General features: G+C 44.9%; 6 protein-coding genes across 6 annotated transcripts; 4 read left to right on the forward strand and 2 right to left on the reverse strand.

The window, feature by feature from the left end:
- The first annotated feature begins 1,172 nt into the window (after positions 1-1,172).
- Positions 1,173-2,851, forward strand: LOC126562212 (probable hydroxyacid-oxoacid transhydrogenase, mitochondrial). Its single transcript, XM_050218657.1, has 4 exons — positions 1,173-1,307; positions 1,366-1,444; positions 1,512-2,546; positions 2,627-2,851. Exons 1-4 carry the CDS (start codon positions 1,255-1,257, stop codon positions 2,849-2,851), a joined length of 1,392 nt encoding a protein of 463 aa, XP_050074614.1. The 5' UTR covers positions 1,173-1,254.
- A 4,895-nt stretch (positions 2,852-7,746) lies between these two features.
- On the forward strand, positions 7,747-9,887 carry LOC126562440 (tsukushi). Its single transcript, XM_050218952.1, has 4 exons — positions 7,747-7,995; positions 8,810-8,953; positions 9,035-9,449; positions 9,524-9,887. The coding sequence occupies exons 1-4, from the start codon at positions 7,747-7,749 to the stop codon at positions 9,874-9,876; spliced, it is 1,161 nt and encodes a 386-aa protein (XP_050074909.1). The 3' UTR covers positions 9,877-9,887.
- Positions 9,888-10,796: 909 nt separating this feature from the next.
- On the forward strand, positions 10,797-13,107 carry LOC126561690 (exocyst complex component 6). The gene has a single exon (XM_050217984.1). The coding sequence runs from the start codon at positions 10,799-10,801 to the stop codon at positions 13,097-13,099; it is 2,301 nt and encodes a 766-aa protein (XP_050073941.1). The 5' UTR covers positions 10,797-10,798; the 3' UTR covers positions 13,100-13,107.
- Positions 13,108-14,030: 923 nt separating this feature from the next.
- On the reverse strand, positions 14,031-16,149 carry LOC126560900 (regulator of nonsense transcripts 3B). The gene is made up of 2 exons (XM_050216849.1): positions 15,408-16,149; positions 14,031-15,334 (listed from the first exon to the last, which is right to left on the reverse strand). The coding sequence occupies exons 1-2, from the start codon at positions 15,994-15,996 to the stop codon at positions 14,031-14,033; spliced, it is 1,893 nt and encodes a 630-aa protein (XP_050072806.1). The 5' UTR covers positions 15,997-16,149.
- A 195-nt stretch (positions 16,150-16,344) lies between these two features.
- Positions 16,345-17,060, forward strand: LOC126560901 (28S ribosomal protein S28, mitochondrial). Its single transcript, XM_050216851.1, has 3 exons — positions 16,345-16,617; positions 16,689-16,810; positions 16,880-17,060. Exons 1-3 carry the CDS (start codon positions 16,345-16,347, stop codon positions 17,058-17,060), a joined length of 576 nt encoding a protein of 191 aa, XP_050072808.1.
- A 60-nt stretch (positions 17,061-17,120) lies between these two features.
- LOC126562822 (enoyl-CoA delta isomerase 2) lies at positions 17,121-17,962 on the reverse strand. The gene has a single exon (XM_050219409.1). The coding sequence runs from the start codon at positions 17,960-17,962 to the stop codon at positions 17,174-17,176; it is 789 nt and encodes a 262-aa protein (XP_050075366.1). The 3' UTR covers positions 17,121-17,173.
- Positions 17,963-24,206: the final 6,244 nt, after the last annotated feature.

The following is a 24,206-nucleotide window of genomic DNA, read 5'->3' on the forward strand; positions in this document are numbered from 1 at the left end:
GTGCCATTTTGGTTTTCGAAACACATCGGGAATAATGTAAAAAAAACATGCACCGATTACAGTCGAGAATAACCATCTTCGATCACCGGAAGTATTCTACTTAAATGCCGGTGCGCAAACATCAATAACAATCCTTCATGAAAAACAAGAAAAGAAACACAAACCCTTTCAAAACAATCCCCAGAGAATCGCGCAATACTTAAGTACATACGCAGAGAAAAACGATCAGTATCGCAGTAAATATTATATCCGGCTGCATTTCAGAGAAAAACACACGATTGTCCAAAATCCGCCGTAAATGAGTATTTTTTAAAAATTCTGCTCTTTTTTTAAATTATTGAGGTGTATACCAAAATAAAACTAATAAAAGGATTTGATAAAATATCCGTTTTATCAAACCGGAAACGACGGGTTTGGTTTTTTATTCGCTTTTTATCCGAATTCAAGACTTAAAGGTAAGATAATGAAAACAAGTATCATTTAGGAGGGCTAAACTGACAATACGGCATTGTACCGTCATAATTAATAATCCATCTCTAAAATGACGAAAGAATTGAGAAAAAAATCCATTACAAGTGTTATAGCCATGAAACAACCAAAACGAAACTGTGGGCCAATAATATAACACCCCATTCATTTCCGCTTTTCAAAAAGCTGATTTCAATACTTATACCCCGTATAACTTAACCAAATTTTGATAGAATGATCATCAGCAACTTAACTACCTATAGCAGCTTTGTTTTTGTCCAAAAATTCGTTTATGATTGAGTATTATCAAAAAACCTGAAATACTTTTTTTTTCTTAGCATACCTATTAAACCGTAAAATTGAGTAAATGTTAACAAAGGTTGCCCAATGGTTTATGGTTGGTTTAAAATTTAAGTTAAAAAATTAGTTGAAAATTAAATATTTGAATAATAATCTGAAAATATGTGGGACAATAAGGCAATAAGGTACCGTCATAATTAATTGTAAATAAATAATTTGAAAATATAAACACATTACGTCCAACTAAGTTTATTTTAAAAATATTTCTATAATCATTCCTTATTTACTCAGAAATACTACCAACATATTAGCATGAATCGCCCTAGTGACCACCCCCTTAGCTCGAATGTTTATTGCCCACCCTCAGTGATCTCACATCTACATTCAACCGATCGTTCAACAGCTGTGTTGATGAACGGTGTTTTTGTTATTGTACGCGATAGGGTTGCGAGAGACATTTAATCTTCGTTTGATAGCGCAACGAAAATGTGGAACCGTGGCCGAATTGTCAACCTAATGCGAACTGTGTCAAATGGCAGGTAAGCTAAAAGTGTATTAATTTATTAAACCCAACTAAATCAAAGTCTTCTGCTGTAGTTGTAGCTGTCCCGCACATTCGCGACCTGTCGCCATCAACCAGCAGGCAGCATCTGCCAAGAATGATACCGCGTTTGAAGTGAGTAATGAAATCAGGTGAATTTTCTTTCGATAACAATGTTTTGTTTGCTCTTCTCCACTGCTAGATGTCCTCGTCCACAATACGCTATGGACCAGGGGTAACCCGCGAGCTAGGGCATGATTTGCAAAATCTTAACGCGAAACATGTTTGCGTAGTAAGCGACCCGAATGTGCTACAGTTGGCTTCCGTAAAGGTGGGACTAGATTCGTTGACCCGTGCCGGCATTGAGACGGTGCTGTTCGACCAGGTACGGGTGGAACCGACCAACGAAAGCCTCCAGACAGTGATCGATTTCGCACGATCGCATCAATTCGATGCGTACGTTGCGATCGGTGGTGGCTCCGTGATCGATACCTGCAAGGTAGCGAACCTGTACAGTGCCGACCGCGATGCGGAATTTCTCGACTACGTAAATGCACCGATCGGCAAGGCAAAAGAGGTAAGCGTCCCACTGAAACCTTTGATTGCTGTACCGACGACCGCTGGAACTGGTTCAGAAACAACCGGCGTGGCCATCTTCGACCATAAACCACTGCACGCAAAGACAGGAATTTCCAGCAAAGCTCTACGACCCATCCTAGGGCTCGTCGATCCACTACACACACTGTCCCAGCCGGAAAAGGTAGCCGCGTACTGTGGGTTCGATGTGTTTTGTCACGCGCTGGAAAGTTTTACCGCCATTCCGTACACCGAGCGTGGTCCGGCACCGGCTAATCCAAAGTTAAGACCACCGTACCAGGGAAGCAATCCCATATCGGACGTTTGGGCTCGCTTTGCGTTGCAAACTATTAGCAAACACTTTCGGCGTGCCGTGTTTCACGCGGACGATCTTGAGGCACGGTCCCAGATGCACCTGGCATCGACTATGGCGGGCGTTGGGTTTGGAAATGCCGGTGTACACCTGTGTCATGGGCTGTCGTATCCGATAGCGGGGCTGGTAAAGAAATTCATCCCGCAAGGTTACACCGGCCACCATCCAATCATTCCACACGGGCTGTCGGTAGTGATGACAGCACCGGCTGTGTTTCAATTTACGGGAGCAAGCTGTCCAGATCGGCATTTGGAAGCGGCCAGTATTTTGGGAGCAGATATATCCAAGGTTTGTGCTTACTGGGTCATTACGTGCGGTACCCGTGAAGAGACATAATTAAAATCCTTTTTCTCCCCCGGTTCTCATAGAGCCACCGCAAGGATGCGGGAGCAATCCTTTCCGACATCGTACGTCAGTACATGCAAGATCTAAACATCGAAAACGGTCTATCAGCGCTCGGATTCGATTACTCCGATATCCCGGCCCTCGTCAAAGGAACGCTACCCCAGGAGCGTATAACAAAACTAGCTCCCCGCGGTCAATCGGAGGAGGATCTGGCCGGTCTGTTTGAGCAGTCGCTTACCGTGTACTAGCGTGCAGGAAATTGAAGGTCGTCTTAACGGGTGGAAACGGTGTCACGAGTTCATATTTCTTATCCCAGGGTGCAAAACTGGTGCTGGTTCACGGCAGTCAATCGCCGTTTGAAGCTGGGTACAGTTACACGCCCTAGAGACACCATGAATGATTTCTGCGTGCTCAGTGCGTAATGTTTACGTGAAAATGCGCTCGCGTCATACCGCGATCGGCATCGAGGCATCAGTTCGCGGGTAATGATGATACATACATCAGGCTAATGATCACACTTTTCTTCACCCTGCTTTCCTGGCGGGTATGATGCTGCGCTGCTGTTGTTTACTTAAGGATGCTCTTAGCGATTTGAAAGATTTACAATTGCCTGGTTTCTGCCTCGGTCGGGGGATAGCGTGGCAAGAATTTTGTGCGGTTTTCTTACTCTCTTTCACACACTAGCGATAGTCTGAGAACGCACAGGTACCTCGTCATAACAACAAGTTTCTGCGGGACTCAACGCGTATGGAGAAAGCAGACAGATAGGACAAATGAAACAAAACTAAACATCAATAAGGCGTTCAGTAATTTCTGCAGCAAATTATAGGCAAACGTATTGGATTTTATGACAAAGCATTACATGCGAGTTTTCTGCCATTTCTGGGATAAATATGAAACATTTTCTCTCCAAATAGAATAAAAAACTGAGGTAAAACTTCTTCTGCTAAAGTTACATCACCTGCAGTGACCTATTTATTGCCTACAATCCTATAGCCTTTTGAGAAATAATTTCAAAACGAAATAAATTGTATTTAAGCAATTTAAACGGAACAGGTAAGATGCCACAAAGAATGTTACAGCTCTGCAACTTCTACCTGTTCGGTAACAGGTATCCAACTTTCTGGCTCAGGTAGATTTGACACCTCTGACAAACTTGAAACGCTCCGAAACAAACCAACATCATCAGTAGCGAAACAAATCTTATCATGTTCGTTTGTGTGCGCATTCTGTTCCTGTGCCACTATCACATTGAACCTTAGATAATCCTGATCATCAGCCTCCTTTTATGACTGATAACCCTCACCAGAAGATGCAAGATGTGTGTGCACCCGTAAACGAAACTCATCACTAGACCTCCACTAAACATACACCGTAGCAGCACGAGAGCACACGAGGTAACAGATGTATGCGCACACACTGCACTGCGTGCTTCGGAGTAAATGCCCGTCCCAAGCGGGGAGTGATTTTGAATTGGTCCGTTACTGATTTAGTGTCTGTTGGAAGTGCGTCCGGAACGGTCACAACACCGCCGTAGGTTCGGGGTAGAAACGGTTTGTCTTGCGTGTGCGTGTGTTCACTACCCTGCCTGGTGTCAAGCCGCTAAATGGCTGTTTAATTAACATCAATTCGTCAGTGATGGCCGAGATTTAAAAGTCCACATGTAATGTAAGTGAGGGCAGCAAACAGAAGCCCCATCAGCCAGTAAGGAGACCTTTGAGTGAAGTGCGCTTCTGGAGTGTGTATCTGTGTGTCCTATCTAAAGCCCTTCTTCGGGGTTTTACGGACCATTTTTCTAACACCCGATAATGATAAGACCCGCAGACCATACGTCCGATGTCTTAAGGTGATACGGGTGTGTGTGTGTGTGTTGGACCGTATCGGAACCGAGTCGGATTTAATCGTGAAAGATATGCTCCAGAGACAAAAAAAACGACCGTCCAGCTGGGTCTTATTTTCGGCAAGGTGCAAGGTGCTTTATCGTGTCTTCCCGAACACCTAAAGTTTTGGGGGAGAAAAAAGCTATCGTAACGGAAGAACCGAAACAGTGTGAGTAATTATGAGTGACAAATGATAGATACCCAGTATCGTGCTCGGAATGCTACGATAAGATGCGTCTGTTTTTGTGGGGTGTAGTAGCAGGTGCAGATCTTTCAGTAGAGTAGTGACTAGAGTGGCGTGTGTTGGATAGTTCTGGAAGGAACGTTCTTAAGTCAAATTCTTTACCGTTAAATCAACTGAAGACGAGCCTTGATGAGCAGCCATGACGGCAGGACTTGCAACTGTGTTGCGCAATTGCTTAAGAAATAGTAGTTAACCAAACATGAACTGTTATGGTTGATATTCGTTGTAAAAGTGGTTGTGTATAAACGATTTCATCCCCACAAACATTGTGTCAAGTGTTTCCGTGTGCGTCATCTTCACTTCAAGAGGTACGGATGTATGTTTGTTGAGTGATAAGAAGAGTCTTGGTGGAATTTCAACAGGGATCTTCATCCGAATCCTTCGTTACAAGTGATCTAAAACTTTACTACATTCTTTTTCAATACCATCTGAATGTTTCGAACGTTTGAGATTAGTTTATGATCGTCTACGACGATTTAAACGACGACAACTACGATTGAAGAAGCCCCGTTCTTAAGCCGCTTAAGTCACGTTATCAACCGGTCAGTGATGGATCGATTTACGCCTCAAATAATCTTTCTGATAGTAAACGATTTTTTTTTTTGATGCATTATTCCATCATCAGCTATGTCGTACTCGTAACAACAAAAAACAGCACGTACCCGTCCCCGTTGACGAATGTCACTGCGGAACGTTTGTCACGTTCCCCAGCTTCCAGGTCTTGCCGGGAAATCCTTCACAGAACAATCTGTAAATCGTTAGACGACAACTCAAAACTGCATCATATTTCCTACAAATGTGCTACATCCGATCGTTCGCCGTACTCTGATTGATGTACGACCATCTGTCGATCATAATTTTGCTACACTTTACCGACGAAGGTTAACTCACGAACCGGAGGGTGTCTAGTCGCGTCCGCTACGAAAAAAAACAATAGCAATGCTCCACTGTGATGTGATAGTAGGGTCGCAGTCATCATCGTCGTCGTCACTAATCTCGTGAGACGCACTCTCGTGTTCCTGCGTGCGTGCCTGCAACACACGCCAAACACCAACGCAAACAATCGACTCTCGTATTTGACTCAATTAAACGGAATTAAGTCAATTAACTGGTTGCTCCATTGGAAAGTCTCACACTTGCGAAGATGCTCCCCTTTTCATGTTCGAAAAAAAAAACGGTTGCAGTTTACGCAAACCGTGAGCGGTGGTGAGAAGCAAATATTGATCTTCTGACGTGTCTGACACCGAGGGCGTCTGGGTTGTGTGGTGAGAAATGTATCGGAGGAACAGGAGCGTGTCTAGTTTTTCCTGACCTTCGAACCAACAGTGCTCCAAAGTTGGATCATTCTAAGCATGGGGAGCTTGCTGCTCATCCAAAATGTCCAAAACTTTCCTCCAACCGGGCCCGATCAACCACGCGCACTAATTGACCAGCCGCTGACGGGTTTCGGGAGTTTTGCTATGTTTATTGTGTTTTTGACCGTGGCGCAGAGCTGAGAAACGTTACGACCGACAGCCAATTGGCGTTTCCGGCGCATTTAACAGGATCGCGAATGTCAAATCACCATTCGTACGTGTTGTTCTTGTGTGTTTTAGTTTCCAAAGTGTTACGTTATTTTACGCGCTTCATTGCACAAAACGCATGCATTTCTATAGCGGTAGAATAGAACTGAGAAGGGAAGTTTTGATGAATGGCGGTAACATTGACAAAACAAATCTGTGAAAATAAAAGTATATGTTTGATTGTCAGCGGTACAAATTAGTTTGGAGTGACTTAATTAGTTCAGTGTAATCAGAGCTGTAAAATGTAATCCATACAATGCATCCGGTGGGTAATACTTGACTGCATTCGCATGCGAGGTAATTCATCTGATAGTAACGCCCGCCCTCCGGTAACTAATCAAATCGCATCAGTAGAACAAATAGAATGGAGAGCGCGTGTGATACTTCCATTTAACAGTAATTCTTGATAGTGAAACAAATGTGATAAAGTTGATTCAGTTGAAGTGCAGTGAGGTAGCATAAATAGAGAAGAAAACGTAAAGTTACGTAAAAAAAATCATTCCAATGCCATTAACGGACAACCGCAATGGAGTCCCCTGGTGCCTCACGCAAAACTTCCGAACAGCATCAACAGTCAATAAACACACAATAAACGGCTCCTCTGCTCATTGTTCACCTAGTGTCGCCTAATTGTGTGTGACCTAATAAATTTAATTAAATTTGATGCGAATTCGTTCCAGAGCTATTACCATTTTTAAAGGTTTTGTGACCAAAAACTTCCATTTTCTAGGTAATGATTTTTTTTTTGCTTCGCTCGAACGATCGGATCGATTGATCGTGAGCCGATTGTGTTTGTGCGGGATGATTGACGGTACAATTCATCGTTTGAAATCAACTATCCAGAACGCCGGCTTATTGGGGACGGTGATAACCACACCCAAATAGACCGATCACCAAGCGGTAAGCGAGAGCCCGGTGAGACTGATCTAGAACTGTAACTAGAACGGGAAAAATGTTCGTCTAAAGTTTTAGAGAAGCACTAGTGTGCTGGAAGTGTTTGAATGATTCAGATTGCCGGTGGAAGTGTTGTTTTTTTTTCTGTGATAATATATTGACTTGTGCTGGGTAAGCATAGCAATCGTATCAGGCCCCCTTTTTCCAATAAAATGTTTGCAAACATAGCCAATTGCTATCAATCTCATCGTTCAATTCCACTGTGAGCACTAAATAGTATGTAGTACAACCGCTCACAACTCTGTCAACTGACACCATGATCTAATCAAAAGTTATCTAATTATGATTACAAAGGCATGATCTTGCAACCTTTTCAGATCGTCCCCTAGGTTTCTGACAAACAGTTATTTTTTACTACAATAAATGACAAATCATCATCTGAGTATTGCTCGATCAATGTGTATTAGTCCCATACAATATGGCCACCCTTTAATTAAGCCCTCCCGTTTTGTTTTTCAACCCTTCTATTGTCTTCCATACAGCTTTAAACCACGGCAACACAAATGCAACACAAAATGCATCCGATCATAAGCAAAAAAACCGGCGTATCATCATCTGTCACCACGCAAACCCTGACCCTGACGGCCATCTTTATGCTAACGCTTAGCTATGCTAACGGGTTTGCAACGTTACCGACGGAATTGGATCGACCGCAGCGCTGCCAGCTCGAGCGTACGTACAAAATGGTTGGCTACAATTGTGCGAATTTAAATCTGAAGGAGATACCGCAAACGCTCAAGTCAAGTCTAGAGGTAAGATATTGGCTGGTGCCGCCTAGTGCTTGGCGTGTCTATAATTCTGGTCAATTGGTAATCCTTCGCAAGGTCAATTGACTTACCACTGGCCTGGTGTCGTAATTGTTTAAGAAAAGACAGTGAAACCTTCAACAATCCACACACAAGAATTAACATTCCTGCGTCTGGTTTGCCTAAAATCTCAAGGCCACGGTTTTTGGTGTATTTCGTTTCGAATTCATCGTAAACATTCTACCACCTCTGCATCAGAAAACGTGATCCGGCATCATCAGCACACACACAAACACACGCACACATCAAGTGTAAAATAAATCGATTTTCCGATTTTCCTTTCTAAATGATGATCGTAATGGTCGTAAATTTTGCCCAATATTGATGTTGATCTTCAACTCACACACTCTCTGACTCTGTTTCGTTGTTGAAATTGTCTGATGTAGAAGACTGTCCAGTTACGTTCTGCATTCCGTTGCTTTTTCAGTTTAGTTCTTCAAAATCCTCGACCATACTAGTCTTACTGCAGCAAAAACGGGAACAGACTAACAAACCAATTTAAATCAATTAACCCAATAGCGATGGTTCGTGAGCTCGCGATCAAGAAAAGGGAGAGTGAGATCTCGTATTTCTTCGTGGTGCTTGCTTAGCTTACTCGCTTGGTTTGTTAGTTCCTGGTAGCAGGAAAAAAGATTCTGGTTACTCATGCGGTTGGATATTCTATTCGAAATGTTACTCATCGTACGATTCTCTAAATCCTCTCTCTCTCTTTCTCTCTCTCTCTCTCTCTCTCTCTCTCTCTCTCCCAATTTCATTCCAGATATTCGATCTGAGCTTCAATCGGATCCGTGATTTAAATGCTCAATCCTTTGCCCGCTACACCTCGGTCAAGTATCTGTATCTGTTCGAGAATATGCTCCACAACATTGACGATGATACGTTCAGCTTGCTGACGAACCTAGAGGTAGGTCCAGCAGAAGATTACTTCTCAGCGTGATCAGAACTGACCTGTTTACGTTTGCGCTTTCTCGTACCAATATCGCAGGCCATCGATCTTTCGTACAACGCACTAAAGAGTATACCGCTCGAGCTGTTCCAGCTACCCGTCCTGCGCAATCTGTACGTCAGCCACAATGCACTGTACGAGCTGGACAGCTCACTGGCCCTGCTCGAAAAACCCATCAAAGCTCCGCTGCAAGTGCTCGGCCTAGCCGACTGTCGCTTGCAGCGTTTGCCAGACTTTGGCGTCCTGCCCGACCTTTGGCAGCTAAACATTTCGTCCAACCCGATGAAAGAACTCACCCTGGGTCAGTTTTCGCCCATGTGCAATCTGAAAACGGTCGATCTCAACAACACACAGGTTCCCATCTGCGCTTGTCAGGTGCTTACGGCGGAACTCGTTCTACGGCGAACCAAAATCATGTATCCACCACTATACTGTATACCGCTTACATCGTCAGGTGAGTTAGAATTTCCGAAAAATGGAATTCAATTATTTACCTGACGCTCTTCGTTTTTCCTTTTATCGTACCAGAGCAAAACCTCTGCCAAGCAGAAGCGGGACAGGAGATCCAGCCGGAACAGGTGGCCGATTTTCACCAGTGTATGGAGATCCAAAAATCCCGCCAGCTCGACACGGAAGCCAAATCGACGTGGACCAAAATCGTTGGAGCGGTTGCCGGCTGTATATTACTGCTTGCCATCGTACTCTTCTACCTGCATCGAAGGAACGAGCGGAAGCTGAAGGCGAAGCTGAAACGAAACCAACAGAAAGCACCACTGAAGAACATTAACCGTGTTATGGTGCCACAGACGCCCGGTGCTCACGAAGAAGCGCCTACGGAAACTGCCGTGAAGTGTGATAAACTGTTGAGCGATTGTGATTAGAGTGAAACGCACCTGTTTTTTTTTTTGTTTTTTGTTGCTGAAGCCATTTCGTAAGACTAACAGCATGGAATAGCGTATAAGAACTAGACGGTAAGACGAACTGTACATAGCCGCGCCGTTAAGCATTGTTTAGAAACAAATTGTACACCGATTGAACGATACACGTTGCCATGAATTAACTTAAGAACTTAGATATCGTTAGTTATTTGATATCGTTAATTGACTACATTGATAGTGCACATAGATAGACGAAAATGTAGCTGCAAACTGCATGGTGGAAAAGCGTGCGATATGAAAATAAAAATCCTAAACTTACTAAAACATGTTTTAGGAGATTTCCGTTACATTCGAAAGACAAATAAGAATCGATATTTTTTTCAAAGACAACAATTAAAATTTCTGGAATAATGGAAATCTGGAAATTTATAACTCTGGTGTAGCAACAGAATATTATAAAACGAAATATAATCCAAATAGAGGAAGTAACGGATTTAGCTCTTCGGACACCCAAATCTACAACCCTGACGCTATGATCGCTTATGGAATGGACATAACCTACTGTGAGTAGAAATCATCATCAACCAGCATCATCATTGCACAGTGGGTGTTTTTAAAATAATCAGTTTTTGTGCATAAAAATTAAAATGGAAACCTTTTTCGACGTTAAATATGAATCAAATTTCAAATAATAAATTATGCTCAATATAAAAGAGATTTGAGATGTTTTTAGTGTGAAAAATAAATAAAAATAAGTTATTTACAAACCGAATTACAATTTTACGTTTTGCTGCATGACCGAGTGGAGTTCGTGTGTTCATCAATGATTGTCAACAAACAACTCATCGTACACACACGCAATTTTTCTGTTTTACGCCCAAGAAAATCGAACGACGTTGTGTGGCGTGGAATTTAAACAGTGAAAATGGCCAACATATCCATGCAGGACATTGAGGCAGTGGACGACTACTGGGGGCCAACGTTTCGCACCATCCTGGAAGGAAATGCACAGGAACAAATCTCCGACCAGCTGGAATCACGCATCCGTTCCCACGATAAGGACATCGAGCGTATCTGCAATCTGTACTATCAAGGATTCATCGATTCGATTCGCGAACTGTTGCTGGTAAAATCACAAGCCCAAGGACTAAACCAGGAAGTGCTTACGCTAAACGATGGGCTGGGTAAAGCATCAGCCGGTGTAATCGCAAAGGGGAACGAGCTGGTCAAGGCACGCAAGGTGGAGGGAAACATTGCGGGTGCGATCGAGGGACTGTCCAGCTGTTTGCCGGTACTGGAATGTTACAGCAAGCTGTTGAAGCAGGTGCGCGAAAAGCGCTACTATCCGGCACTGAAAACGCTCGAAGTGCTGGAAAGTGAGTATCTGCCGAAGGTGGCAGGGTATCGATTTTCGCAGCAGATGCGAGACACCATTCCGAAGCTGAAGGAAAACATTAAGAAATCGTCGGAGGAAGATTTTCGCGAGTTTCTGGAGAATATACGCAAATTTTCACCCAAGATTGGGGAGATCGCTATGAAGCACACGAAGGAGCTGCAGAAGCGCGATCTGGAGACGATCATTGCAGAATATAAAGCGCTGGCAGAGCAGGGTGGACCGGCGAGTTCGGACTTTGGTGATGATGATGAGGATGTTAACGCACAAGATTTGATTGATTTTTCACCCATTTATCGATGTTTGCACATCTACACGGTGCTCAATGATAAGGAGTACTTTGAGAAAGACTACCGTAAACAGCGTCGAGATCAGGCGAAGCTGGTCCTTCAAGCACCACAAACCATGCACGATAATTTGGAGGCTTACAAAACGTACATTTACTCGATCGTAGGATTCTTTGTGGTGGAAGATCATGTCATGAACACCGGCGGAGATATCGTAACACAAACGTACCTGGATGATCTTTGGTCTTCATCGCTATCGCGTGCAGTCAATGTGCTCAGCATGTCCTCCTCTTCCTGTACCGATCCGAACGTACTGTTGCGCATCAAGAATTTGATCATGCTCAGCATAACGACGCTGAAAAACTACGGATACACGGTGACGCAACTGTGGGATCTTCTGCTCGAGATGCGTGATCACTACAACGAGGTCTTACTGCAGCGTTGGGTGAATGAATTCCGCGATATTCTGGACAAGAGTGATTTCCTTCCGCTGGAGGCTCACAATCAGGAAGAGTACGATGCGGTCCTGGAACGTTTCCCGTTCCATTCGGAACAGCTAGAGGCCCAACCCTTCCCGAAGAAATTTCCCTTCTCGCGCATGGTTCCGGAGGTGTACCACCAGGCGATGGAGTTTATGTACGCGTGTATGAAGTTTTCCGAAGAGCTAACACTGTCACCAAACGAAATCGCTGCGATGGTTCGGAAGGCGGCCAATTTGCTGTTGACGCGCAGCTTCAGCGGATGTCTGTCGGCCGTCTTCCGTAGTCCCAGTTTGGCACTGATGCAAGTTATCCAGATCATCATAGACACGCAGTATCTGGAGAAGGCGGGCCCATTCCTGGATTCGTTCGTGTGCAAAATGACCGGTACGGTACAGAGTGTCACACAGACACCATCCGCCATGTTTCACGTGGCACGCTCGGAAGCGGAACAGCAGGTATCGACCAAACTGTGCTGTAAGTTGGATGAGTTTTTCGAAGAGCTTGAAAACTACGATTGGATTTTGCCGGAATCGTACGGTCACGCATCACCCTTCGTAACGGACATGGTTGCCTTCCTGCAGAGCACATTCCAAAGCTTCTCGTATATCCTGCCCGGTGTGGCACAGGCCGCCTGTAAGAAAGCGTGCGAACACATCGCCACTACCATATCGAAGTTAATTCTCTCGGAAGACATACGACAAATTTCGGGCGGTGCGCTTGATCAGATTAATCTCGATCTGATGCAGTTCGAGCTGTTTGCTTCATCCGATCCGGTGCCGGGATTGCGCGAAGGTGATCTATCGAAGTATTTTGCCGAAATTCGCCAGCTGCTTGATTTGCTTATTTCGGAAGATTGGAGTGCTTACCTGCATGACTTTGGGAAGGACGAGAACCGGTACTCGTTGGTACATCCGTCCACGATCATTGTGGTGTTGGAAAAGTTGCGTGAAGCGGATAAGAAATCGATGCTGTCGCTGATGAAATCTAAGTCGGAGCGGGACAAGAAGAAGCTGCTGGAGACGGTGTTGAGGCAATTGAAGCAGTTGGCCGAAAGACAGAGTTAAATCGGTGGGTTTCACAGGGTGAGGCGTTTCATTTTTGTTCGAGCAAAAGTATGAGGATTTGTTTGACAGGAGGATAGAAGTTTAAACGAGAAGGATGATTATTGTTAACTGCGATACTAATGAACTAATTATATGAACAAAGCCTACATACTCCTATATTAATAAAGAAAATAAATTATTTACAGGGTATCCTGGGATTTTTTGACGCATTGTTGAAACATTCCTCACAGTTGTTGACAGATTCCCATATATTTTTGATTCTACTACTAAATTTTTACTTCGTTTTGGTATGCTAGAACTTGAACTTGAGTAAATTTCTCGTATAAAAGTGCGAGCACTATGAGGAACTCTTTATAGCTGTAAATATAACTTGTTTGATTATATCAATTTACCATGGTGCATAAATAAATGAATTTTCATATAATTTTACTAATTGTGGGAGAGGAACAAACATATTTGGGCATGCGATAACAAACCATAGGAAAGTGTCAAACATCTCTGATATACCTTGAAATCATCAAAGCTTTTTGTTTAATGGAAAAAACTCGAAATATTTCCGCAGGCTTTATTTGCTTTTGAAAAACGTTTCATACGGTTGCAGTCTTCCGTTACGGAACAGTTACCTGGCACCTTGGGTTAGTATTCTGGGCTATTGACCAAAGCTTGTTCGACCCGGAAAACAACTACTTCCCAAACAGGAACACATACATACAGTATTTAAACGCGAGAACACAACTCAGAACACGGATTTTGCGTTCCGTTTTATTTCCTTTCTATCGCCTTCCATCGACAGTGGACGCAGTTCAGCGCGTAAGGGATTTCGCCATATCTTTCGCTATCGAAACCCCCAACATTTACAGCTGCCGTGTCGTGGATTCGATCGCATCGTAAGCGTAAGGAAAACGGTAGCCTTCAACCGTTACCAAACTCACTACAGAACTCCGCCAACCGTCGGCTCCGCCTCGATCGAGTTCTTTCTTCCATTCTTGCGTTCACGCTGCTGCCGGTCGGATGCTTTCTTCGTAAGCTTATGGCGCCGCTCCTTCGCTTCATCCTCAACCACCGGGCCAGCCGAAGCCGAAGCGGACACATTGTCCGACGGACGGTCGGAATCGCTCCGGCCACGATCGTCCTCACTTTTGCCCGTACCGGACACTATCCGCTTGCGCGGTTGATAGATCTCGATCGATGGACGATCTTTGTTGCGAATTTTCCGTGCCTCACGCATTTCACGTTGCTTTTCGGACAGTTTTTGCTTTGGCCCCGGTGCTGCACCGTCCTCCGGTGAGGGTGACGCTTTACCATTGTCTGCTGGCGTTTCGGTTGGTCGCTTTTCAATGGTAATTTTTGCCATCTTTTCAATCAGACTGTGATCGACGGGAATGTTGGTTACCGTTGACGCGTGCCCAGCCAGCAGGATGGTCGTTTTCTCCTTCGATACGAAAGGAGGTACGTTGGCGGTCAGTATGCTTTTCTTCACTTCCACCACCTTATCGGTAGCTGGTGGACAGGTGTCCTTCGAATCGGGCTCGTTCCGGGTGTCCTGCTCGGCGAACCGAGTTTCCGCCCGGGCACGCGTTTCCTTGCGTCGCTCACTGTACTTCTTTACCTCCTTCTTGGTGGAGGACGTTGATGGTTGGGTGGCATCACTGGTGCCACCGGACGGGTGACCTGATGCCGGTGGTTTGTCCTTTTTCGACTTTTCATTCCGTTCGCCTTTCTGTTGTTGCTGTTGGTTCTGTTCTCGGAAACGGGGATCATCTTTACCCTGTTTGTCTTTCCCCTTTTTAGCCGCCTTATCACGATCTTGTTTTCGATTGCCGCCATTTTTATCGCCTCCATCCACTTTTCCACTTTCCGGCGGCACTTTCGCCTCCTCACCCTTCCTATCGCGATTACGCTCCTTATCCTTCTTATTCTTTGACTTTTTATCCTTCTCGTCCTTCAACTTTCCTCCATCCGCTCCACCATCAGTTTTACCGGCGAAAGTTCCCATCGGTTTGGACACATTTTGAGCCGAATTTAAACGTGGCAACACGGCTCGTTCCATAATTTCCGTAATCACCTCTTCGCGGATAGCGTCCGGTATGGACCTAGCTATCTGCGTCTTTCGCATGTGCCGTTCCTCGTCACGCATACGACGTTTTTCCTCCTGCTTGCGACGCTTTTCGTCGCGCTTCTCTTGCCTCCGTTGTGCGAGGAATTCTAGCAAAGGTGTTGTCGTGGTTTTCTCCCCTGTAAAGCAAACCCAAATGGGAGGAATTAATTGACGATACTTCGTACCCGATTTTCTTCGCAACGCTCTTACCTTTCTCTATCTTAAAGCTGAACTCTTGCGTTCCCCGACCATGCAACGCTTCCTGCTCTTCCGCTTCTAACGCTTCCTTAAACGCCAGGAAGTGGGTATCGGTTTCGATCGTATTACATTTCGGATCCTTCTTGCGGGACCGTGTTTTCGGCAGCTTCTGGAACGGTGCATACTCCACCACGGCCTGATATTCCATACCCTTGCTGTCGACAAACGTGTAACCATCGTAGCTATCCGTAAACCGGAAGACATCTTCCGGATTGGTAAAGTTTATGTACGCCCGGCAGGATGCATTCTGTCCCAGCGTCCAGTCCGGTCCCACATAGTAAAACTCGTCATTGTTCGGCATCTGACCGTCCGTCGATATTTGCTCGCAAAATGCCGCCTCCGTCATGGTCGGTGGCAGCCGGCGAACAACCACCCGGGTCATCGGTGGCGGGGCATCCTTCTTGTTCTTTTTGTTGCGCTTTCCCGAACCGCTCGACTTGCCCTTATCCTTCCTGTCCTTGCGTGGCTGTTTGTCCGGTTTGTCGCGACCTCCACCGCCGGATACGGTGGCGCGTTGCGCGGTGGACTTGGGCTTATCCATCTGGCCGGCCGCGACACTACACTCGCGGCCGATGACCGCCAGGGCTGTTACGATATCCGTGCACCGTACCAGCCAAGAAATCGGTTTGTTCTTTTCAACTTTTCCCGCACACGTATTCGCATCGAGGCTCTGGAGGCTGCGGAAAAGGCGATGCTTTTTGTTATTGTTGTCTGACAGCGCGCAACATGTCAGATTCTGCTGCTGGTGCTGTCACAGCTGTCAAGTCGGGGGGAACGGGTCGTTGCGCGAGCAAAACATTGCGTGCTCGTGTAATTATTTTTGCACCTTTCTTGCGAAGATTTTCTAACAGTGCCGGTATTTTAGGAAAAATAGTGCATAAGTTTCACAATGGCTCAGTTACTTCGATTTGCTAGCCAGCGGTCAGTGTGTGGAGCTTTCCTGCAACCGGTTCGAATCGGTCCCGGAAGTAGATTCAGTACGGAAGGCATCCCAACAGCAACATCAGCCCCTTCCGATGGTCAGACGCCGGTTGAAAGCAACCCAAAAGTTGGTGGATTTGCAAAAGCTTACCAAAAACACAGCGAAACACTCAGTACGGATCGGCCCATCGAACCACCAAAGACGTTCGCTGCTTTGTTGAGGAATTCTAAATTTGTTGATGTGAGTAAAAATAATCTTTATTGCTCGATAAAAATGCTCATCACATCTGTATTTCCCCCTTTCCTTTACAGCTTGGTGATCCGGAAGGAAAGGTAGTAACCGGGAAAATATTCCACATAGTAGAAAACGACCTTTACATTGATTTTGGATGGAAGTTTCACTGCGTTTGCACACGGCCCACAAAGAATGGCGAGTAAGGAAAAAGGCAACTCGGAATCTTGTCTTGCTCTGTTCTAATTCGCGTTTCTTTTCCTTTTCGCAGAGATTACGTGCGAGGTGCTCGGGTACGGCTACGGGTGAAGGATCTCGAACTATCGACACGCTTTTTAGGATCCAACAAAGATCTTACACTGCTGGAAGCCGATTGTCAGCTTCTTGGTCTGATTTCTTCTCCCGCAGTCCGAGCACAGCAATCACGAGGCACTTCCGAAATTCCGCTCTAGTAGGCTTATCGCAATAGTGACATCAGTAAAGTATATAAGCGGTAGAAAATATTACGAACCACAACCAACCTAAGCCGACACGACTGTATTTGCATTTCAAGATGACGCGTTCGTTACATTTTGCTTTTCCGCATCATAAACTCCATAACCGCATTCATCGATTCCTCCGTCTGGTAGCGATCCATTAGCGCTTCCGTTTCACGATCGTTTGCTTCGTACAGCTTCTCGCGCTGGAAGCGATTGATCAGCATCTTGCCCGCCTTGATCGAACCGATCGGCAGCCGTCCGTACTCCAGTATCTGAGGCCACAGTTTGCTCTCGATTTCATCCCGCTTCAATACGTTTCCGACAACGTTGAACTGTAGCGCTTCCTGTGCAGACATCCGATGGTTGAGCAGCAACATTTCCGACGCCTTGCTGCGACCCATCAGCAGTGGGAACGTGTACGACGAGCATCCTTCCGCACATAGGCCCAACTTTGTGAACGGGGTGTAGAAATAGGCCGTATCAACCATATACACTACATCGCACAAAAGTGCGGTGGTGGCTGCAATTCCAATTGCCGGTCCGTTGATGATGGCAATCAGTAGCTTGTCGAACGAAATAAATGCCTGAACCATTTCGCGCAAAATAGCATTTCCACGGGCAAGCTTTTCTTCGACCGATCCTTCGTCCGCCACCGCCGATACCATATCGTTGCCGGAGCTGTAGAAATCACCGGTCCCGGTTATTACTACCACATTAATACCATCGTCCTTGTTTGCGGCGTTTAGCGTATCTCCCAGGTCCTGGTACGTCTGCTTGTTGAGTGCATTCTTTTTGCGCGGATTGTTGATAGTTACTCGCAGGACGGTTCCGAATCGTTCCAGCTTCAGATGTGCCGGTTGTGTTGCGCTGGCCATGGCCATTCACTTCTGCGGTGCGTAAGGTGCTCTTTTGCGCAATGCTAAACGATCTGTGGTATTGTATCGTAGGAAGGTATGGTAAAAGCACAACTCACGCTGATAACGGTGAAGAAACGATAACGACCTGTTGACTTTATGATGGAGCTGGGGGTTGTTGGACAGCGATGGACAAGGGTCAATAGCGTTTGTTGTTGCAGAAAGGACCTGGAAGCTTATGTTGAACTACTATTGACAAGATAGATGAACCGGGATGCTGAAGAAGTGATGATATTTATGTTGTTTAGTGTAATGTAATTTAAAGATAAAAGGAACGGAGAAATTGTGTAAATTAATCCTTTGATTCCAGGCAAAGATTTTTGTTATTTAACCCTATTGTCATTACCGCTTCGCTCACCGGTAAGTTTAGCACTTTAATTCTTTAATATATTTTGAGAGGAAAGTCGTACAGACTGATACTTTATAGAATGTCTAGATCAATTTGTTCTTCACCTTTTCGTGCAAAAAGAAAATTTTTAAATTGATTTTTAATTTTTTTTCGATTGATACCGATCGGTTGAATAAATGTAAAGGGACATCTACGACCGCCTCCCCGGGTAGAAACCGTACGTTTTGTATAGGAACTCGCAAAGCTTGTATCGTTTGATCTACTCGTAGTATTTGCTTGAAAATGTCGAGAAAGGCTATTTGTTTTCTCACGAATCACCTTCAAATGAGAAATAGAAAACATCACCAATCTAGCATCACTAATTTAGAATAGATTTGATGCACGATGGGCGTACTGATACGAACAAACACATATTTCGTCGGTTTTCACTTGCGTGTGCTTGTGCAATTGCTTCTATTGTTCATAACTGAGTTATAAGCCTTCCGTTTGTATTATTTGGATCTGATTCCTCTACATTTTTATTGGTTGCTTTGGAAGCAAAAAATACATAGAAGTCGAATTTTAACATTCTCAACTACACGCTATAGGTTAGAAAACAAAAAGGCTCACCTTTTTTGAAAGTTTCATGCAAATCCGACGAGCAGATCAAAAGATATTAGCTTTACAATTCAGAAACATAACTCTTTTAAAAAATGTATGGCCTAGCCGGGTAGGCGGTCGAAGAACATTATGTTTTTTTGGAGACTAAGGTTGAAATGTTTTTTATGTAGAAATTCTGAAGCTTTTGTTTTTATAAAAAACCTTACTATAATTTAATAGTTTTATAAATATTTTTAATAAGAGAATTTCGTAGTAAAACTTTAAATAGAAAACATTTTTTGGCACATTTTGTCCTCCAAGCACGACCACGTTGAATTTACTTGATCACACTCGACGAAACGAATCGATGCATCGCCTTTGCTCGACTGTGTTCTCGACGAACGTCAGCCTAAATTGACGCTAGCTCGCCGTTTGACAGCAGCTCGTTAATCGATTTTACAAACTCTTTCACATCCGGTACGACGTCGGCTCGTCGAAGTGCGAGGAAAAGCAGATTTTTTTGCCACTAGCCGTAGATTGCAACCCGTTCGCAACCAGCCCAACATCCGTGACAGCCCCACCGGGGTTGGAAACTGTTCCGAAAGAAAAACTGTGTGTCGCAATCTCTACCCGGGCGGTTCCGCTAACGCCAGAGATCCGGTGGCAGCCGTGTATGTACGGGCAGAATAAAAGAGGAAGCCGACTACAGCTTTTCGTGCCACAGTCAAGAAGTAGCAAGCGAGTGTGAGTGTGTCCGAAGGTAGATCGAAGTAAGAAGAAAAGAAGTGCGCCACCCAATTTTTTTTTTTGTTCTCGGCTTCTCGACGGTGTTCGACGGTGATTGTGGCCAGCACCGTGGACCGTTGCCGATGTGCCGGGTGCGTGTGTCTCTGCAAATGTGTATGTGCGCGTGTGTGTGTGAAAAGCCAAAAAGGGGGTAGAAAAAGAACATGGGAGCCTACTTTGCTGCGTTCGACCTTTACGCCAACGTTGCCTAATCGGAAAAGATCTTTCCTTGAAAAGGAGTGCGGAGAGAAAGGTTTGTCGGAGAGGAGGGACAGGTCTTTTTTTTCGGGGTGGATGAAAAAAGGGAACAAGCGAAGAGAGTTGAACCGATTTTCTTCTTCTTTGCAGTATGTCTGCGTTCCGGTGACACTCCCGGTGTGTTTCCTGTAATGCCCCCGCCGTGTAAGCCGCAGCATTACTGCGAATTTCGAGGGGGGGGGGGGGGGTTTCATATTTCGGCTTCTGCATAGGAGGACCCCACAGCGAGAAGTCGACACACACATACAGAGCCACACACGCATTGCGAAAGTGACGGAACGGGAACATTTATTTGCTTCTAATTAGATAGCCATGGCAAAGACATAGCTGTCAAATAGCGATAGTGGCCCTCTTTTTCCGAGTGCCAGAGATTACGTGCCTTGTTGAAAGTGTGTAGGAAACAGCCAGGATTGCTTCAATTCATCCAGCTGTGGTTGCCAGCAGCCTTTTCCAGTACGCTGAAATAGGCAGAATTGGTTTCCTATTTTCTATCCTAAGCAACCCGTGAAATCATGCAATATGTGTGAGTGCGTGCGTGGATGTGTGTGAGTTTTCAAATAGCAAGTCGATGGGTAGAGTGAGCAGAAGGAATACGTTCATTCAGATCTCTCTGCGAATTCTTCTCTTAATTCCGATTTTTCAAGAAGCTGGCTAGAGATTCTTTTTCAAATATACTTTACACGTACTTCTTGGACTACAACAGGAAAAGATATCATAATAGGGGGCAAAATGGAGCACTTACTCCCATCCTAGTGCCCATGTGCGCCGAAATTTCTGTTTCAGCACGAATATGATCGTTCCCGCCGGAAGTACAACCGGTAGTCGGTGTACTCACCACCACCACCGTTCTGGCTGTGTCCCCTCACTCACTAATGTTCGAAATCTGTCTCTTTTCACAGGTCCCGGTGGTGTATGGTGTGTGGGTATTAAATAGCCTTCCATAGCTGGCGGAAATATTTGCCAATCGCAGTAATCCGTTTGAAACATTCGGTGGCACAAGAAGAAACGAGATCGTTCGACTTGCAGTAAAAGGTGTATTGACAAGCCGGCAGTGGAAGAGGAGCGCCATCCTGTAAACGGTGTGAAACATTCGACCAAATTCGTCGCTGCTAGTGCTTGGTGTGTGTGGAGACGAGTGACGTTTCTTTTCTGTTGCTATATTATTATCTGTTGTGTTTTTCTTCCTCTTCATTTCGGGAAAATTCCGGAAGGAGAGGTGGTGTGTGTGTGCGTGTCCCAAACGAAAACTTTCGCATATGGTGTAAGGAAAAATCGCCGTTTTGTTTAGGTGTGCATCTGTGTATCCGTGTTGCGTACGTGTTGCCGATAGTGTGAAGAGTATGTGTGCGTAGTGAAGAAGAAATTGAAAACAGAAAGAAGGCAAGTTTTTCCACCCAGTGCGCTTTTGTGTTCGACGTGTAACCAGATCGAACCTTCGGATCGAATCTGTTAAGCGGGGGGAAAAAAACGAAGGAAACAATTGGCGAGGAAACATTTTCGGTTTCCCTATTCAAAACCTCACACACACACATACAGTCCCCCTACAAGGTGAAGTGGACGGTGGGAATCGTCTCGTACTGCCATCAACAGAGTTAGATGGCACCTTAGATCAGTTAGATGGTCGTAGTTAGACCCCGGAGCTGATTGATACATTTCGCACGCAATAGGCAGAGATAGTGGCAAACAGATCGGGGGCCTTCACAGTCAGTATCTGGAGGATCCTTGAGGAAGCACATCTCTTAAGCAGTACGACGGCCCCGGTATAAATAAGGCCAGTGTAAATATGACGTTGAAGAGTGCCAAGTAATACATATATGGTGGCTATTTCGATTTGCAAACCTCAGTCGAAAGTGAGAAAACTAGCATCCCGGGCAACATTCGCGGTGATGACGAATGTCTTCGTCATCGTTTACAGCAAATCGTTCTAACCCTCGCCCCATCGTCAACAACAACAGCAGCAGCGCCCTGCATCGGCCGTACGGACGGCGGATGTACTGTTTCCTTCCGTCTCCGTGCGATGGAGCAGCAGCTTGAAACGGTAAGTCCGCATCCAGGCAGAAGTGTGTTTGGTTATGTTTTTTTTGTTGTTGTTGTAGGTCCTAAAGTAGCGCCGACTGTGGAGAGGATAGTAGACGGGTGTCAAACGATCGAAGGTAGCTCATAATGGCGCGAGGATGTGTTCGTTGTTGGAGGGCAATTTTTTGGGTTCTCTAGAGAAAATGTCCATTGTTTAGTGTGTTTTTTGCAATAAGCAACAATTATATGATACGCGATGTATGAGGTTTTAAAGTAGTAATATTTTATATTTTGCTTAGTTGTAATTATACTGGCTTTTTTACATGTCCGTTTTCCAATTTCTAAAATTGTTCTTCATTTCTCTATTTAACTCTTTTTTCGTTTCCGCTACTGCAAAACCACATCCATTTGACTGTACTAGTGTGTGTGTGTGTGCGTGTAAGCAAAATGCGAAAACCGGCTTCTCAGAGCTATAAACGTTCGTCTTTTGCCGGTGTTGCTGTCAGTAGATGGCTACTTTGTTTTTCTTTTCCTCCTCGCAAATATTAGCTGCTTTCGGTCATAAATCGACGTGGGGGAGACTGGAAATGGATGGGGATGCTGTGCCGGCCCTTTGACTGGTTTTTGGATCATTCTTTTTTCTTTCTTTTGTGCAATCCGCTAAACCTGCTACTAATACATGCATACACGAGACTCTGCTCATCGGACCGGAAAGGATAGCCATGAATAACAGTAACACAAAATAACGAAAAAAAGTATACCTTCGTCAAAGGAATTCGGAACGTCATCATGGCGACAGGCCTGGTGACAATCACAGATTGACGGAAAATGACAGCAGCACACTGTACGGCCCGCGGTTCATATTGCGATACATACTACTGCTGCTACTACTACCACCAAAACCAGGGTCCCAGTATGTCACCGTTGTTCTTATGTGTCTAAGGCCCCTTGGGCGATTCCCTTTTTTGGCATCAGCTACCACCATTTTCGGCACCACAAGCCGCCCGGGCCCGGTTCATCGTGTTGTGTCAGGCCGCGTTCACCGACACGGCAATGACGAAACGTGGAACCGCGCGTTTTGTTTTCTTTCCGTGATGGCGAAACCAGATGCCGCAGCATGAAATGAAAATCCCACAGCATTCGAACGACGTCAACCGTCTTCGGTCTTTTTTCCGGGTTTGTGTCGTCTTGAGCATTGCATGTGCGTTTGCGGTACACATACGTCGATGCGTTTTATCAGCTATACAACAGAAAAGTGTGGCCTGCTACAGAAAAAGATTCGCTTCGGAAACGGACGGAAAGATGGATTTTATGACGTCTCGCATATACACACGTTCATGGTTTGCATTAGGCGTTGTTTGACTCACTCTTTCTCGCCAGCGTATTACAGCGCGAAGGAAAGAATGTCGCGAAAGAAGCAAAAAAAAGGGTTTTAACGATTTTTTGAAGAGAATGCCTCCTAAAAGTGCTTCCTCTTCGTCCGTTGGTGGTCCTCGTTTGGGAGAAGGGCATGATTTTTGAATGTAAAGTTGTACCCATAACATGTCTGAAAACGGGGAGTTATATTTTTTGAGCGAAATCAAATCTGGAAATATACAGAAGAGACAAAGGCAAATTTAGGGCGGTTCCGGTGACCAAGGAAATGACAGCTAGGACCATGGATTAGACTTCATTCGAATCTTTCCCTCATAGTGAGACCTGACTATCTAGCTACGTGGTATCAATAGTAAAGTATTGACTAAGCCGATCGTTGAGCCAATAAAAAGATGGTACTGCATTTTTGGAGCCTGGATTTTATCCTATGCACTGAGGGTCGTTACTAAGTTTGTTGTTAGGCCAGTTATGGGAAGAAATTAAGTTGCAGCTACCTAGAAAACTGCCCTTCAAGAAAAATTATAATAATTTTATCTTTCGTACAGTTCCAGCTTATGTCCTGCGTTAAATTCTCGACAAAATATGGACAAAAGTCACTTATCTGAAATTAACTTAGATAACTACTTATAAAGCCTGTTACTGCAAAAACAATTCTTGGGCTGGCGCTGTCGTCTGCCACTTTATCCATCGGCCATTCTGTTATAGACGCGTCAACGCTAAGAGGTATTCGGCAGTTTTGAACAGAGTCCATGTCTCAGAAGGTTATGTGAAAGTCCTCGAACTATAAATATTCTATAAACGTTCCAAATACCTTCCTAGATATCTGTACATCATCCACATAAT

Source organism: Anopheles maculipalpis, chromosome 3RL (assembly GCF_943734695.1).
Source record: "Anopheles maculipalpis chromosome 3RL, idAnoMacuDA_375_x, whole genome shotgun sequence".
Classification (NCBI taxonomy): Eukaryota; Metazoa; Arthropoda; class Insecta; order Diptera; family Culicidae; genus Anopheles; species Anopheles maculipalpis.